This window comes from Clinocottus analis, unplaced genomic scaffold, assembly GCF_023055335.1.
Source record: "Clinocottus analis isolate CAN_PGR_092001 unplaced genomic scaffold, fCliAna1.0.p SCAF_7, whole genome shotgun sequence".
Classification (NCBI taxonomy): domain Eukaryota; kingdom Metazoa; phylum Chordata; class Actinopteri; order Perciformes; family Cottidae; genus Clinocottus; species Clinocottus analis.
This window is the reverse complement of record NW_027176229.1, coordinates 13,628,192-13,646,077: the sequence shown is the minus strand read 5'-3', so window position 1 is coordinate 13,646,077 and position 17,886 is coordinate 13,628,192. Positions and strand designations below refer to the sequence as shown.

The following is a 17,886-nucleotide window of genomic DNA, read 5'->3' as shown; positions in this document are numbered from 1 at the left end:
ACCTGAAGCTTGCTGCTGTATGTCACGCCATGGCTGGCTTCACATATTACAGCCTTTCCTACTGCATGAGTGTAATAGCAAAGACAGCTTGTTATAGAAACCTGGTGATTATGACCTGCCATGAAAAACCTCACTCTCTCAAACGTCTCCCTCCCCTCTGCCTTTCTCTCGTGACCACTTTGATCAAATCTGTGCTCCTACGTCCTTGACTGCTGCCCCCGATGCCTGACCCCTGCATTTGAAATTTCCCCGCTTATGTAAAAGTTTATGTAGATTAATGCCACAATTTATGCAGATTGAGTTTTTGCCACTCAGGCTTGAAGCACTAAAAGGTAGATGAGCGCTGACCTTCCCCGCTAACAGCTACGTGAGCTCTCACCGATTATCTCATAACTGCTACACACAGTGTTAGTTCAGTGGCAGACAGAGAGATGGAGAGCGATTTCAGAACTCATATTGTTCCATTTTTTACTATGTTTTAACTGTCATTTAAGACAAGGCTGTCTTTTTTGTCTAAGTGGCAATTGGGAGGTTAAGTTAAGGTTTATGTCACAATGGACCACACGCACACACAATTGCCCCATCTTTAAAACGTAATGCTGCAGCCCCACAATGTCTGTCAAACAGAAACAACTGGCAGCAGTGGTATCAAGCAGCCGTCTGCGTGACACGCCGAGCCTCCACAGAGCCGTAAACTTATATGTGGCAGCAGCACTGCCAGGGTTGAACAGTCAAGTGCCATCAAGAGCAGTTTGCCATAGAAATGGATCTATCCGGAAGCAAACAAAGGGCTCACACTTGACTCGACCTGCTCCATGTAGGCTAAGTGCACAGGGGCCTGTCTGACAATGGAAAATGGCTTTCAGTCTAAACAGACAAAGCTGAAGAGTAGACGGTAAATGTCACTGTTGTAACTTTCCTGGCTTTGTAAGGGGGGAAGGGTAACATTTTACTGTCACTGGTTTGTTCAGTTTGAATGTAGTTCAGCGCTGAAAGGGTGAAGACAAGGTAATTGAAGGGGTTTTGAATGGTATTTGTATTGTATGACTTTTAATATTGATTGGCCTCAACTGCCTCTTTCATTAAATCAATATTAAAGAACCTTATTTAAAGTGAACATAGCATTTGTAGTTCTCTTGAAGCCATTTTCTAATGTCACAGTTGAGGGCCGTTGTGAGTTTGTCACCCCGAGCAGCTCTCTGTGTTCGTGTTGCTGATGATAGCAATGAGCATTACATCATTACATAAAAAGACTAGGAGAGCAAAGCCAACATCAAGTCGCCAACATTCTGTGCTTTGAACACAAACACATAGTGACCCTCACTCACAGTTAAGACAAAGTGTCGTGTTATTTTATCAGGACACTGCAGCCTCCAGTAGCTTGGTTGCATGTCAGTGTGTCATGATGCAATCGCTGACGCCTCAGGCCAATTTAAAATAAAATCCTACTCCATCACATCTTCTCAAAACTACTGCTTGATTCCCATTCATTTAAAGTCCATTAGCAGTACTAAGTACTTTCAGGTGATGCCGCTCAAAACAAAGGGTCAAACAGTATTGAGTAGTGTTTACATTTAGATCTTTTTTGTTTTGTATTGGTGTGTGTGAAGGCCGTCGCACCACTACAAGTGATGATAAGTTCTTGTCCTTGCACTCCCATGTGCAGAGATCTCTTACTTGAATAGAGGCATTGACAGATCTTCTTAATGACACTCTGTCATTGTAACATGTTGATGAAGTGTTCAGTGCTGTCAGGACAATCTTTGAGTTGTGTTCTATAGCACAGTTCTTTAAAAAAAAAAAATACTTCACCGTTAAAAGTATTTACAGGCAAATATTTGCAGTCACGTTTGTCGCAGATTGTTTGACCCATCTTTTCGAGAGCAATAACTGTCATTGTGGAACCAGCCTTGAGTCGTGATAGAAATGACTGTAGTCAAAGTCTGTAAAATAAGATAATCCTTTATTAGCCCAGCAGTGGGAAAATTGCATGATTGTGTGATCTGATGCTATATACCTCTGCCCTCTCCAGGCTCAGTTATCCTGCAGCAGAAAGATGGCAACGGGCAGACTGCACTGGATCTGGTCTCTGCAAGTCAGAGGGAGGAGCTCCTCCACAGCGCGCATGTGGGAGACTCATCCTTGAGAAACAACTTGACTGAACCTCGATTGAACCTGCCCCTCATGGAGGCTGGATCCTCTCTTCTGGCCCACCTCATTTTCTCCTACCAGCAAGAGAGGGGCCTACCCGGCCATGCGCAGCCCGGCGACAAGTCCCAGAGCTTGGGCCACACGCTGCTCAGGGCCCTTAAGACGCAGTCCCACCAAACAGTGACTCTGGGCTGGACAAACCAGCGGGCGGTGAAGCTGGTAGAGGATACAGAGACACTGCTGGAGCTTGGCAGAGGGACTTACCCGGGGCAAGTGTCTCTCGCAGTGAACGAGTGCAAAGGAGAGAACACACAGTTCCTGATGGAGATACTGGAGGATCTTAAGTCTCGGGGGGCAGCACTAGTGGCTGATCTGTGACGCAAGATCAATGGATAACACACTGAAAGGGGATTGAATGTGTAACCTTTGATTGAATGCTAACAAATGGGCATCAGTGCGAGGTATATAAAATTGTTATATCGTCATACAATTCATCAAGGCATTAAAATGTCTTCACAGGAAACGTACATTTGTGAATGTAGACCTCTAAAATAATGTGGCTTTTGCCTCATGTGTTTTTGAGTTTAGCTGTATGTTCATTTCTACAGAGAAACCTTTATTGTCATGGTTTGGATATATTTCACTACCTTCTTTTATATTTCACAAATGGAAAAATGTATTTATTTTTAATAGTCCGTTACTACCTAATAGTTACTACCTCAAGTTATTGTTTTCTACAGCTACTTGTTGAATGTTTAATAATAAACAATATAATATTGTTGTTTCTTTTACATTAACTATTTATAATAAAATAAATAAAAACAACTTCACTAGTCACTGAAGTCTTCCTTGTCTGAGATACGTGAGGCACTGATGAGCACTCAGGGTCTCAGCCGCATAAACAACAGTGGGGAATAAGCGGTATAAGGCTGCTTGTTGGGGCGGGTGGAGCATGTGATGGAGCAGCAGGCGGGGACCTGAAATGTGAACGGAGTCAGTACTGAGATGAATGGCTGTTTATTTCCTTTACAGCTACCAGTAGGCTCAGGAATGAGATTGCTGAAGCTAAAAACACATTTTGCAATAATCCAGACACTCCAAAGATGCAAAAAAATATTTAATCTTGTGTTTGTTTTTTCTTTTTTTTCTTTTAAAATAAGCAACATACATCAGATGCATTTAATTTCTCAAACCGGATATATACATCAGATTTTCTTTTACCCCTCCGATCCAATTTATGTCTCAGCTCCTGAAATGTCATTGGCCAGAACTGGCACATGAAGATGTGGCAGGCAACGTCGCAGGCAGAAAAAGACAGATCTTAGAAAATAAGGCAGGCATACACCTACTTTACAACATTATCACCAGACCATCAACAGGCATACTGTATAAAATACAAACATAAATTAAGTAGCTATGTACAGTATTTTAAAAATAAATAGTCTCATTTCAACTTGGTGCAAATAAAAGTGCTTTTTTCCCTTTACAGCTGACAGTCTGATACATTCCTTTCATATAATTTATTTTCTCTACATCATACAAAATAAAAACACTTTGCTTGCAAACAAAGCCGAAATCCAATAATATATGACAAAAAAGAAAACGGAATTTGAATGCAATAACACACAATAGTCAACACAATTTACTGAAAAATAACTACATACAGTAGTAGACACATACAGTACATATCATGTATTCAAACAGTCCCTTTAGGAATTATAAAAAGCCATCCTTCACGAACCACAGAGTGTGTTTGTTGAGGAGGCTATAATCAGTCTGCAACGCTGCTCTTAGGGGACAGTCTGTTATTGTCTTTCAAGTGGATTCCTCAAAACAACAAAACAAAATCAATGGCTCTCTGGAGTGACAGATCCAAGCCTGTTGATATTTAAGCATGGAGATGGATAGGTAAATAGGGGGGAGGGAAAGAGGTAAGGAGGAAGAGGGTACAGGCGAAGGCAAGGAGACAGTCGGGAAAAGAGGATGATGAAATGCAGAAGAGAGATCTCGTCGTGGTGGGGAGGGGGTTAGAGCGATAAAGACAGAGAGACAGACGACCAGATAGACAAAGAGGGTGAGAGGGAACAAAAAGATGCACGGGGGTGAGAGGGGGCGGGGGGGGGGGGGGGGGGAATGAGGCAGGGCTCAGTAGGATGAGAGGAGACCTCCTCAAATGTAGCCTGGGATGTGATCTTTCAACAGATGCTCAGCAAGAAGCCCATGAGACCGTCCCTTCAGACAGGGTCGCAACCCCGCTCACTGACGAATGAGGGAACCGCAGCGAGTGCAAACGGAGAGAAGCATGATGGAAAAGGGGATCTGAAATAGCATAAAATACACAAATCCCTGACATCTCAGGCCTCGGTCCCCTTAGAGCCTTGTCTTGTCACACAGAGACTTGCTGCTCATCTAGCTGACGGCCACCTATACCAGCAAACTCCACACCATACACCAGCTGGCACTTGTGCTGCGCCACACACACGCCTTCACAGGCTGACACACACACACGACTGAATCTACGCATCCGTCTACAGCTGGAGGGGAGATACAATTGTAACACACACCGACGCTGAGAAAAGCAACGTGTCTTTGATTCCATAAACGTGTATACGCAAACACTCTTACATATACAGTTCACATACATAAGCCTCTGTCTCTGGAAAGACGGATCAAAGTTGTGCTGTGGGCACAGGAGGTGGGGCAGATGGAGAGGGCGGCCAGCCTGGGGCACAACAGCACAGAGAGCATGTTTGTGTTTGTGTGTGTGTGTGTGCCTGAAAGGGAGAGAATGTGCCTGCTCAAATGGGATGTTATGCTTTCATCTGCTAGCAAGTAGGTGCAGTATGTGTATGCGAGATCTTTGAAAGAAGCAGCATATTCACGTTACAGGATATTTTTGTTTTGTTGTGTTTGCGTGCATGCTTGCGTGTGTGTGAATGCTTTCTTGTGTGGGCGCCGAGGCAAACTCACAAGGAGATGAGAGGAAAGGAGACCAGCCTTTCAAACAAGATTAGGGCTGTGGCTGCCTAAAGGCCTGCATGCCTGGCGACACTCTGCATAGACTGGGTGACATCTATATTAACACGATGACAGCAGAGCGCTTGGTCTGCCGCGTCATCTGACAGGCCGAGGTGTCACACTGATCGACTGATTGACAGAGGGTTTTGACATGTTTTTAAGGGGTTAAACGACGCTTATGCTGAATTCTATACTCAACATTGTCTTTATTTTTCTCCTGGTATTATTTAATTATCATTATGTAATCACAATCTATTTAAGAACAGACTCACTGTATTTTAAACTAATACCGCTCATTCTTTTGTTGAGGCTTCATATCTTTTTATGGGGCTTTTGTATCAAAGCAGATACGACCACAAGCCTTCAGCCTGTTGGTCCAGGTTTGTGTTTGTGTAGAAGGACATATCTGGAGGCTACTACCATAATTGCTAATCAACTTGGCTGGCTGAGTTAAGTGGAAACAACAGAATTTACTGCCAGTGAACATGACATCATTACCACATCCAAGAGAGGCATAACACAAAAGATACTTCAGTACAAAAACAATTAGAAAATATGAACATATTACCAAAACCATTTGATAACTACTATATGCTCTAAAAAAGACTTAAAAGTCAACTGCAGAGTGACATTGCAAAATTGTTGGTATAAGGCTTGTAATCTTGATAAACATGGATTGCAGTGAAAATGTCTTTTTTGGGACGGTGAGTATAAATGTTGAAACTTGTTTTACTCATTATGTGACACTTGTCACTCGTGGCAAGCAGATGGACAAAGTCCTCTAAAATGTCAGAGTGATGAGAGAAGAAAGGTGAGTGACGCACACGGCTGAGAAAAAGGTAATTCCATCCAGCCTTCCCACTCGACTTGAAAATCAATCAAAAGCTCTTTTTCTAATACAAAAATTACACTTTAGGAAACTGTACTGTACGTCATGAGCAATTTAAGACAGAAAAAGAAAAAAGAAAAGAAAATTGAAAAAAAAAAAAAAAGGAAGGATAGCTGAGCTGGTCCAGAGCCGTCTTTCTCTGCTCCTCCGAGTCCAGTAATAGACCACAAGAAGGAAAGTGAAGAAGAGAAGACTTGGTGGGCGGACACAGTCATCTACCCGGGGTTGTTTTTCTTCCTTTTATTTGGACTGGAATTGGGATCCAGTTTCAGCTCTCGGTACTGCACCTGTTAAAACACACAGAAACACACATGGAGGCGTGCATGCACGCGCGAGCACAGAGACACACAGACACACACACACACACACACACACACACCAACCACCCGGTCAGGTGGAAAGAGCAAAGGATGCTTGAATAGCACAGAAACCCTCCAGAGGCTCTCTGAGTCCAGCTGTGTGGAACAGTGGCCTCAGGGAAGGGATTACACACTGATTACAACACACACACACACACACACACACACACACACACACACACACACACACACACACACACACACACAAGCACACACAGACACACACACAATCCATGTACACTGTTCAAAGCTCCAAATACATTCATGCTTGCACTCGCACGCACACAAATATACACGTACACACATACTTGCACAGATGTGGGACAGTGGCCTAAGGGGAGGGATCACACAAACAAACAGAGAACAGGGAAAGGACTCATGGGAAAGCTTGGAGAGATAATAGAGTCATGACAGTATTGCAAGATGGTTAGAAGAAAAAGGGCAGAGATGGGAAGGAGACGGAAGTCAGAAAGACAATGTAACCCTTACAAAACCAAAGCTTAGCGGGGAGTGTTAGTTACTACAGTATTAACACATTGCTGATCACATGGAGCTTGATGTACAATGCGCTATATCTCAGAAGCTTAATTTGGCTAAATGTGTAATTAGGGACAAAAGTGTTAACTCTAAGTTCATGTACTGTTGACTTTCTATTTACCAGAGAGATAGACAAACAAGCACGTTGTTTTTACATCATTCAAGGGACAACTAGAAAAAACGCATCGCCCCACCAACTAGTCATGTTGCAGTTTACATCATGTCTGTCCAAAATGTCATAGTTTTAGCCTATTGGACAATTTTGTAACTTTGACCACCAATTTCTAAATCAGATCATTTTAAGACAAGTTGGTTGTGGTTGGTATCTCTACTTTTCCACAAAAACACTATACATATGAAAATTTCTTCAGGACATGAGAAGAGAAAATCCAACATTAACATGGTTTGATCAGAATGTTTGATGGACACATTAGTTCAAGGCATTAAACAGCACTGTCTATACACCTTTAACACTCCTCATAATCAGGAAGCCCCCCTTTAAAGACCTTAATGCCACGCTGTACCCATTTAGCTATACGGTTTAGCTTTTAAAAGCAGGATTGCACTCATTTAAAGCCTCATGTTAGGTTTGTTGTTATCTTATTTCTTTACCAGTTATGTAAGTATAAGACTAAAACTTGTGGTTGTGCTCGATGTCTTCATCCAATGTAGCCTTAATTTAGTTTTATCTTAAATTAACCTTTTAACATTTTGTGATACACACTTATTTGCTTTTTGACAAAGACTTGGGTGAAAAAAGCAACTTCACCCTAATTTAACAACCAAGAACAACTAATTACTTCTTTTGTATTACTATTCTGTCACTAAACATAAATTGAAGAGGCACATCACAATCACTTCAGAAGAGGCTCCGCTATTACTGAGGGAGTGTCACCTACGTCTCCCGAAGGGAAGTGACTCTCACTTCAAGTGATGCTTTGCAAAGATGGTGAGCAGAGCTTTGAAAGAAGCTGCTCTTAAGTGATGGACACTCAGACGTAACAGCATCACAGTGGCTGAGCCTCAGCAACCAGAGACTGTCACTCTGGCAGTCTCATTTTCAGATGTGTGTGCATGCACACACAAATACAGTCGCTAGCCTAGACAGATTCAAGACACTGACAAGCACTAGCCACTGAATCAGAATACTAATAGAGAAAAAAAACAAGACTTAACAGTCACAGCACCAAAGAGCCAGTATCATCTGTGGGATCTTTCCTTGGCTGATGTACTGTAGGCTACTCTGCCTGTCTAACTGACTGACACCCTCTCTGATTCTCCAGGCAGACAACAAACTGACGTCAATATGGATTCTCTGTTCTGTCTCATGGTGGGTCTGTCTGCTGTGGACGAGAACAGCAGCGTCTCTCAGCACTGGCTGGGAACGAGCCTTTATCATCCATCTTCTACTGGTTCCCACTGTCGCTTCAATGTCGCCTTCCAGTATCCTACCCCCTGCATTGTACAAATCTGAGAGGCAAACAGGCGTGTGTGTGCTTACCAATGAAGACACATGCACTCCAGCAACAAGAATGCACATACACACCCACACACACCCGTACACCTCTCACATCACACACACACACACACACACAACACCCTGCCACTGTATCATTAAAATCACATTCACACACACACACACACACACACACACACACGGTACAGTAGGGAATCTCAGTTCCTTCTCCATCACAGCGATAGACCCCAATGTCCAATGATAGGGGGATACCAGATTGGTTAGGCCAGCATGTGTTGCTCTCTCTCTCTCACTCGGCAGCCAGACTTCGCTGATATAGATCTGGACACTCCTCACTGTCCAAGGCAAACTAACATCCTACTAAACAGCTGTACAAATATAGCCGGTTAGTTAGATCAGTGAGAAAGAAAAGAGTCTATGAGGTCAAGAAGACAACAAGGAAATAGGCCAGGTGGAGAAAACAAGGGAAGAAAGTAATGATAGGAAACGAGATAAAGAGGAGTCTGAAATAGAAAGAAAGACACGGGGCAGAGAGCGGGACAAACCAACAAAGGAAACAGTAGAGAAAACAATGAAGAAGAAGAAGAAACTGAGTGAGACAGAGGGAGATTTTTGGACATTCGGGTGATGACAGATACTGTTCTCATGTGGGTGTGGATTCTTTTATAGCCCTGCCAACTAAAGCAGACAACGGAGGAAAAATCCCACGGGACACAGAGGGTTTATATGGCCCCATCTGTGTGTGTGTGTGCGTGTGTGTGCATGCGTGTGTGTAAGTAGGTGTGTGCAGTGGTAGTTTGGTTAGGGGACCATGACAGTCCTGGCACAGTGCCCACATTAACTGCGATCAATGACAGTGGTGACAATGGATGGAAAAGTGAGCGAATCATTGAATGATGTAATTTATTAAGGATGAGTGAGAAGGAGTTGCATATAGGAACAGATTCACTCAGGAGCGAAAGAGTAACAGCACATCCGCATGTCGCAAAGTTTCGAGTCAATGTCAGCTAATAAAATAATCTGTTTGTATAAGCAACTCCTTCTCACTCATCGTTGGCTGCAAGCGTGAAGGCATCTACCATGTATCCAAAAGTAGGACAGGTATTGGGCGGGATCACTGGCTGTTAGTGGTCCCTTTACACGGCCACACGCCTACAGCAGCAAGAAGGAACACAGCGATTTAATTCTGCGCGTTGACATTTCTGTCCAAACAAAACTATTTGTGAGCGGAGAAAAAACAAAGAAAAGTTTGCATGTCAGTAGAAAGTAGGATTTTGTTTCTCATGAAGAGTAGCGAAGGGGATCGACAAAAACAAAGGGTGCAGGAGAAAACAATATCTCAATCAAACAAGAGTTTTCCCTGTGAAGAGCTGCCAGCCAAGAGAAATAGAGCTCACGCGTCACAGGTTCAATTGCACCTTACAGGTGACAGGCCTGCCTGATGCTATACCCTTGGCTCCCCCGCTCACCTCACCTAATAACACACGCACACAGAAGCACACATACCCATGCAGACAACAAGAGCTAGTTAAAAAGAGAAGAAAAGGCAGAGTAGGCGAGGAGAAAGTGGGACGTTAGCAAAATAAAAGAAACCGGAATTGGGTGAAAGTAAAAAAGTGTGGTAATGCGGAGAGCACATAAGCAATTTGGTAGAGCGAGTGGGGAGCTTAAAGGGAACATCGACAGGAAAGGCAGTGGGTAAAGACCCAGTGCCGCTCAAAGGCTGCTCCACCCTCGCTCTTCTCCTCTCCTCTCCCAAATGTTGACAGTACAAGTGCAAAACAGGCTTTGAAGTGTGCTCTGCTGAAGGGGCGCCGTGTACCGTGCTTCGTTTAACGGTGTTACCCACAAAGCATCCCGGGACCTGCTCCTCTCTCCCTCTCTCACTGTCTCTCATTCCCTCTCACATTGAACCTTCGACTATGTTTTGATGATGCCAGTGTGGGCAGACAGACGAGGCAAAACCACGGTGGGTGACAGTGAGCAAAAAAAAAAAAAGGCAAATCGGCAAGTAAATAACTCAAGTCAAGAAAGGCAAGGGAGCAACATTTTAATGATTCTATGTTATTCTGTTTTCCAGTCCTTCCACGGAGCACAAAACTCAGCGGGTTTCATCTCATGTGACGCCTAATGGAGCATAAGGGTTATTAAATGTTTCCAGAGAAATACTATTGTGTATAGTCCACACATCTGCACTTCGGAGGATTCAGCACTTGCCTCTATTGCTGGGAAAGAAAAGGCATGTCAAGGTGACATAAATCAGTGAGCAACAAAAAAAACTAAGTAAAGAAAGTTTTGCCTATTAGCTGCTGTGGCACGACACATCCTGAATTGTGACTAGGAGGCCACTTGCAGTGAAATGTTTAAATTTGTCACAAAAGTGGGAAAGGACAAAGTGGCGGAGAGAGAGAGAGAGACCTCTGGTAGATTTAAGTGATGGCATCTGGCAACGGTTCAACCTCTAACTATCCTGCCTTTGACCCTCACGCCAAATGAGGTTTCATCCCCAACATAAATGTTTTCTAAAAATATTAACCTGACTCCCCACTGCTCATTAGACGCTAAATTGGAATGCATGCTTATTTTTGTACTGGGTGTTTGATCCAGCTCCTTTACACCATAAAGGGCCACTTGGCATGCTAATTGCCTTGGCCTTACTTACGCACTCCCTAGCTCACATTGCTAATGGTGTCGTAAAACATACTAGTGCACTGACACCTCCCAAACGCCAGGTAGGGAATACTCAGCACTATAAAGGTGCTCAGTTTTCCCTCGTTTAAGAGGACATGAAGGATTCCCTGATAATGACCATAACGATAGCTAACGCTGGTAAAAGAGCCAAACCAGCTACAAGAAACTGTTACCCAGGGAGGGACAGACATCTCACATAGACATGCACTACATGCCATGCCAGCCTTTGCTGCTCACAGGGACATAATGATTTAAGTAAACTGTTCAGGTGGTAAAAAGGTAACACTGCCTGTTGCAGCTCCCATGCTCCACTGAGAGTTTAGTTTTTAAAGGGTGTTTGACAGTGTTGTTAGGGGCCCAGTGTCATTGATTTAAAGAGCTTGGTTTGCAAGACGAACGTATCTTCCGTTAACCAATGAGAAGTCAGTATTGTTGTGGCTAAATGCAGAGTTTATTTTTTGTACACTATAATGATAAATGAAAGATATGAAAACTATGAGAGTCCTAAAGCTGTTCTGCAGTTACTGTGCTGCTGCAGCGACATACGTTATGATGGACTGTGGCCCAGAGTGGATGCCCTTTATATATAAAGTCATTAGGACCTCATCAGTTCTGGTTGCACTGAAGCACCTCCAAATGATGCGGAACACTGCACTGAAACACCCCCTACCCGCCTCACATGCACTACTACTGGGAGAGCGTGTGTGTGTGTGTGTGTGTGCATGTGATTATGTATGTGCGTTAGGTCACACTGGGTCCCTGAAATAGCACTTCATTAGTCATCCAGAGTATCAGGCATAGCACCCAGCACCAATGCCAGTGGGTGCTATGGACACGTGCCCGTGAGGGGACGCTCCATTTGGACCCCAGCAACTCTCTGCATCATCCAACAGCCGAAAGGGCTTGATCCCCATAGGCGGCTTTGACCCAGTAAGGCGGGGGCAAGCAATGAGGTGAACCAACAACCGCAGGCAGCTGCGGGACGCGTCGCAGAGCAGAACGTTCTGGTCTGTTTTTAGCCAACGACTAAGCGGGGTGTCGTTGCAGAACATTTTACTTTGGATTCAGTGAGAAAGTGATCCGTGCAGGTCTCAGTCCTTCATCAGCTCACTGAGCAGTGAATCTTAATGTCCTTGACCGTATGTTATTAATACAAACAAGGCGACCCTGCTATAAATAATCAAACTAGTCATCTCCAATATTCAATCAACTCCATGTGTACTTTCTGTCCTAATTCCTCCCCCCGTTCCTCCATTTCCATCCTCATCTTTTCTCCCTGAAATCTATTCTTACCCCTTTGCCTCAGTCTTTCACCCTCATTACTTGGTAAGCCTCCGAACTGTCAGTGAAACCTGGCAACGATTACCATTCCGACAGCTGCAGCAATAACTGTAACAGTAGCACTTACAGTATAACTTATACAGTAGGCACAACTCCAGCAGCACGGGCACCAGACCAGGGTAACATGTCTGCCCCCACCTTCCCTAGCCAGCAGGCCCTCATTAGGGGCCTTGTAAAGACCTCATACCTGCCGGGCCTGGGCCCCTTCACTGCCCCGCTCCTCCTGTCTCCAGGTGTGTAAGGTGGCTGCACTTCACCAGAGGGGACAGCTTAGGCTCATTTAAGCCTGTAGCTACCTGCCTTGTGCCTACTACTGCAGCAGGCCTCACTAAACTATGAAACTGTAAAACTGCACGGGGGCCGAACGGTGGAGAACACGGGGGGTTAGCGGGGGTGTGTAGGGGACCAAGGATTATGACCCTGTAAAGATGAAAGAAGTTGAGGCAATAAGCGATCAAAGAGGAAGTGTGTCAGCACTGATGTGGCAGGGGATTGGTCGTATCAGAGGCACCGGGTCAGCTTCAGCCTGCATGTGCGTTTATGTGTGCGTTCATGTGCGTGTGTATTGAACTCAGCACAGCAGGGCTTAACAGCCACAGCGGACACCATCGGTGCTGGATAACACAACGACTTTCACAAGCTGCCGCTTAATTGCAGTTTAAACTGCACTTTGTCCTGAGCAGCACAGCACGTTACTGTTAACACACACACAAACTACACACACACCTACACAACTATATTTTCCCTAACGAAGCATCTGTAGTCTTCAGCTCAAAGTTAATCTGATCTCACGGTTAATGTAGAAGCAAAACCGCATGGGGCTGGTTAACTGTTGGTTTACACTCTGTTTCAATTACTAGCATAGCTGGGAAACAACAGCTAACTGTAATTGTGTGTGAGTGTATGTGTATGGAGTCAATCAACCTAGTTATATGCTGGCCACTAAACTCACTTAACCTCGTTATCTTATTACACAGCTCCAGCTATGTATGTGGAAATTGAATTAGACTAGGAAGCTATTAATAGTAAAACACGACTTTTAGATTAGGTGTCTGCATGGCTTAAACAATGGATAGTCCGTTCACCCTGCATGAAAAGTACAGTGAGACGCCAACGGCTGAGAAGATGAAAAATAAAGAAAGGACACAGAGTTAGAGATAGAAGAGATAATAAAAGGAGCCTTAACCCTTGCCTGTGTCTGGGACTGACAGATGTGTTGTCACAAAGGTATAAAAGATGAGACAGAGATGAATATGGAAAGTTCACCCACCACTTGTACATCTGAGGGCACTCTGGACAGAAAGTCTAGCAGCTCGTTGTTATCAATAGTGTAAGGATCTCGCAGCTTCTTGGTGAATTTATTCACCCCTGCAAAGGGAGAAAAACAGTGAGGGCAAGTAGGGAATAGATGGAAAAGAGATCAGCACATTCTGCATAATACACCAGTTAATAAAGCCTCTATGGTTGTTGTACTCTGAAATGTGCGTTACATTCACTAATTGTTCTCCCCCCCAAATACAAAACATAAAAAGCAACATGAAACATATAAATTGCATTGCTCTGCCACAGGTTTACTTAGCTACAGTATTTACATTTCACTTTTCATTGAAACTTTCAGTAAATAAAATACACTTTTCAAATCACATGTTTTTACATAGGCTCACCCCAGGCTAGCACAATGTATCGTAGCGGGATGAAGTAGATGATGGTGGTGGCTGCTCCGAAAGCCACAATGGCCAACCAGCTTAAGAAAGGCACAGTCCAGTTAAATGTGCTGAAAGGAAAGGAAAAAAATGTTGAGACATGGCAAAGCTTAGTCTAGCTGAACAGGCTGAGAAGGAGTAGAGTGTCAGAGAGGGCATTTTATTGGTTTTCAACCCAAACAAGGTGATCACGATTCCTCTGCACAGAAAATTCACCACATTCACTGGAACTGTGCAGAGGAAAATAACTTCACCCGTAAGTCTTACAAGTCAGCAATGCAGGGTGAAAATGGACCATAATTTAATACATCTAATCAGTGAAATACTCTCAACTTTGAAAAACACAGGTCTCAAAAGTGTGAGCTTGATATGAATTACTTTTATATATAATCAAAGAAAGAACCTGTAGCCTGACTCTTTTATTATTACGGATTTTAATCAAAACTAAAATCCCAATGCTTTTTCTGTACGTAGGTGTGTACACTGAATTAATAGTTTTGTGTGTGCGTGTCGAGTGATGTGTTTAATCATATACATGATTCAGTGAAGAGGTCATGCAGGGTTAAGTGAGATGTGATAAACACAAAGATAGACAGCCTGTGTGTTTGTCCCTCGGGGGTGAGCGTCACGCTGGCAGTGTTTCCTGAGACCAGAACTGAGTTATACTCAGTTAGGCTGGCAAGGGGAAGCGGGGCAACCTGGCATTGCAGAAAAAAACACTGGGACAGGCGGAGCTGAGCGGAGCGGGCCCGATGCCGAGGAGCGGGCTTACGACTCACTTCTTTATCCTCTCGCCATAGGAGGCCACTTCATCCAGTGCATTCTGCACACTGATGCACACGTCCTGAATGGCATAAAGCTTGTTCATGAAGCCCTTTCTCTCCGAGTCCTGTAAGAGGACAGATAGAGATGTAGGCGAGGGAGAAAGAAAGCAAGGGTGAGGGAGGAAGAGATGGAGAAAAACAGTGAAGAGAGGGGAGAAGATAGAACGAGGAGAGAGACAACAGAGGCTGGGCACAGGCATCTTTGTGAGAACAATACATTTTAAATAGCGTCAAAGATTTGGGGTGGGGAGCCAAATCACCGGATATCCTGCCCAAACTGACGGAGTGCTTTCATTCAAAGCAGTAATAGAGCTATAAAGTCGGCAGAACAAATCAAAATGCTCACACAGGAAAATTTGAATATGTGAATAGAGAGGCAGAATTAAACTGAAAGCCAATCTTTGGGCGCTCTCTTTCTTTCTCTGATGCTGCTTCTGCCAAGACAGCCAGGAAGACCCGGCAGAGCCCTCTTTTGTTCAGCTGGCTGGCACACTGTGATGATGTCACCGGCCGTGGCATCATTAATGTCCTTATTTAATGGTGTCACCCACCATGAAGAGCTCTTCCTTTTCAATTGTTGATGGTCGTGAACTTGAGAATACGCGAGAAACCACAAACCAAGCAGACAATCTAAAATCTACAATCCCGCACCTCTTACTGAAACAAAGTAAAGAATTGACGAAGTCATGCAACAGTCAACGAGCCGCCTGCTGACTGAGCGACAGCAAAGGGACAGGATGGATCTGGACAGAATGAGGTGACACAGAGTGTTTGGGAGCCGTTGGCTTCGTGAGGACATCAACACGCAGACTTGTTGTGGCTGGATGTGATTGGCGGGCATGCTTGGAAGACAAAAGGGGCACATAACAAGAGGAGGACAACTATCTGTTGTCACATACGCAAGTGGATAACTCTAAAAATTAAACTCAAATATTTTACTGATATAGTGACACTATGTTTTGTTGTATTAGGGGGCGGGTGGAAGTTGCTGGTAGTCTCTCAGTGGATGAGTGGATGTGCACTTTTCAACTATTGCTGAGAGTGCAAATGATGACTTGCAAATACTTGAATAAAAAAATCCTTCATAGTTCAGGTAAGAAATACTCTGGATTTCATAAAGCTGGAAAATGAAGGATATTACACAACTGTTTGAAGAATTTAGGTTAATTAATTGACAAATAAACAAATAAAGAAAAAGGAAAGTTAAAGAGAAACCAATACACAGCCACCAAACATTTCTCTATTTGAGAGAAACAGCAATAGCTGTGTAAAGATGAAGATGGATGGACATTGTTAGATTAGAGAGGTAAAACCCTGAGTAATCCTCATCATTATACCCAAAGAAGACAGTAACGTAGTCAAAGACATGAAACCTCCAGGACCCCAGAGGCCTTTACCACATTTCGCTCCTTGAGGCCAGGCCCCCCCACCTCACCACAACCGTCCCATTGAGACCCAAAAAAACCCTTGACTGTCCTGAAACCCAACCTCTTCTTTTTACTCTCCATCCAGGATCAGATAATGTGAAAAATGAACCATGGAGCAGTCAGGGAGACCACATGGCCTCCCCAGCAAAACCACACAAGACAAATAGATATAATTAGACAGCGTCCCTGGGTTATTTTTCTTCGCAAATATTTTACAAGACTCCCTTTCTTTCTTCCTTTCTCTCCTCCTCTTCTTAGTCCTTTCCTCAGAGTCCATCTGTTTTTCATTGCTCGCTCAAACAAATTTCAGAATGCAGGGTCTATTGTGCTGGGCTGGGTTAGGCCAAGCCAGGCTGGGCCCGGTCAGGTCGTTTTATTTTCGGGAGTGTGTTTGAGGGCCAGGGGAGTGGTGTGAGAGAGCGGGCGGGGGTGGAGAGGAAAGGTCAGAGGTCAGAGGAGTATAAACCATTGCCACATGCACCTCGGACCGCGGTCTGACTCGTATTTCCTGTCTTCAAACACGACTCAGGGAGGCGGGAGGTAGCAATAACACAGAGGGCCACGGAGAACCTTGTTTTCCCAGCTTCCCTGCACACTGCGCACATATGGAGCCAGGCAACCTGTTCTTATAATGGAACCTAATATGCACACACACACACACACACACACACACACACACACACACACACACACACACACACACACACACACACACTACAGCTATTAGATAAGGTTGATCTGCACACCTGGTCTTGCTGTGTAACTCTACAAACGATATTATATCCTGACACAGATTATAGGCTGAGGGCCCTTGAATCCTAAAAGCAGTTTCTTTCTCTACTGAGTAAGTTTGTTTTAGACTGCAATGTCATCACTGATAAAAAGGGAAGTGATACCGAAAGATGAGGAGAGAGACATTACATATACACATCAGTCAAGGTCAAAGGAGCTTTCTGTTGACTTAGATGTTCGACAAAAAACTGTGAAATATTTGAATCAGGGAGGTGAGCGCTCTGAGAGTCTTGTCATGCTTTTTGTGGTTTGTGAAGAATGTTTGCTGTTTGTGCTAATGTTTGGGTGTCAACCACCAATTCACATTGTTTTTCAGTTCTGACTAGTTTCTAGTCTCGCTCTGGAAGATGCACAGTATCTGTGCAGGAGACTCAGGGCCTGCTGTATTCCCATCATCTCTTCCGGTGTCTGTCAGGAAGACTTAGTGGGTTTGTTTGGAGACCTGAAGGCATGGCTAATAAAATTAAATCTGCAAGGCCTCTCGCTTTGACTTGGCTAGTTACAAGTCATGTTAGTGCTCAAAGTATGCAACAAATCCCAGCACCCCTGACAACACTGTTCTGAAGGATGCTCCTGCATGACTTTAATAAGTCAGACAGATAGTGTAATAAGCTTGCCTAATGAGTTTATCATCATGCATTTTAATAGACTGCAACTTTAGGTTAATCTGTAATGTG

General features: G+C 44.0%; 2 protein-coding genes across 10 annotated transcripts in view; one reads left to right on the top strand and one right to left on the bottom strand.

The window, feature by feature from the left end:
- slf1 (SMC5-SMC6 complex localization factor 1) overlaps positions 1-2,860 on the top strand; it is a 27,050-nt gene extending 24,190 nt beyond the window's left edge. For all 3 annotated transcript variants that reach the window (XM_068604443.1, XM_068604441.1, XM_068604442.1), the window contains exon 18: positions 2,033-2,860. In XM_068604443.1, the coding sequence (XP_068460544.1) occupies positions 2,033-2,529 (497 nt within the window). In that variant the 3' untranslated portion in view covers positions 2,530-2,860. The remainder of the gene's footprint in view (positions 1-2,032) is intronic.
- Positions 2,861-3,279: 419 nt separating this feature from the next.
- Positions 3,280-17,886, bottom strand: part of mctp1a (multiple C2 domains, transmembrane 1a) — a 120,118-nt gene continuing 105,511 nt past the window's right edge. For 6 of the 7 annotated variants that reach the window (XM_068566543.1, XM_068566546.1, XM_068566545.1 and 3 more), the window contains 4 exons: positions 14,946-15,055; positions 14,128-14,237; positions 13,734-13,831; positions 3,280-6,345 (listed from right to left, as the gene is read on the bottom strand). In XM_068566543.1, the coding sequence (XP_068422644.1) occupies positions 6,274-6,345; positions 13,734-13,831; positions 14,128-14,237; positions 14,946-15,055 (390 nt within the window). In that variant the 3' untranslated portion in view covers positions 3,280-6,273. Of the gene's footprint in view, positions 6,346-13,733; positions 13,832-14,127; positions 14,238-14,945; positions 15,056-17,886 lie in introns of those variants that run through there. The other variant, XM_068566549.1, reaches the window with a different exon arrangement.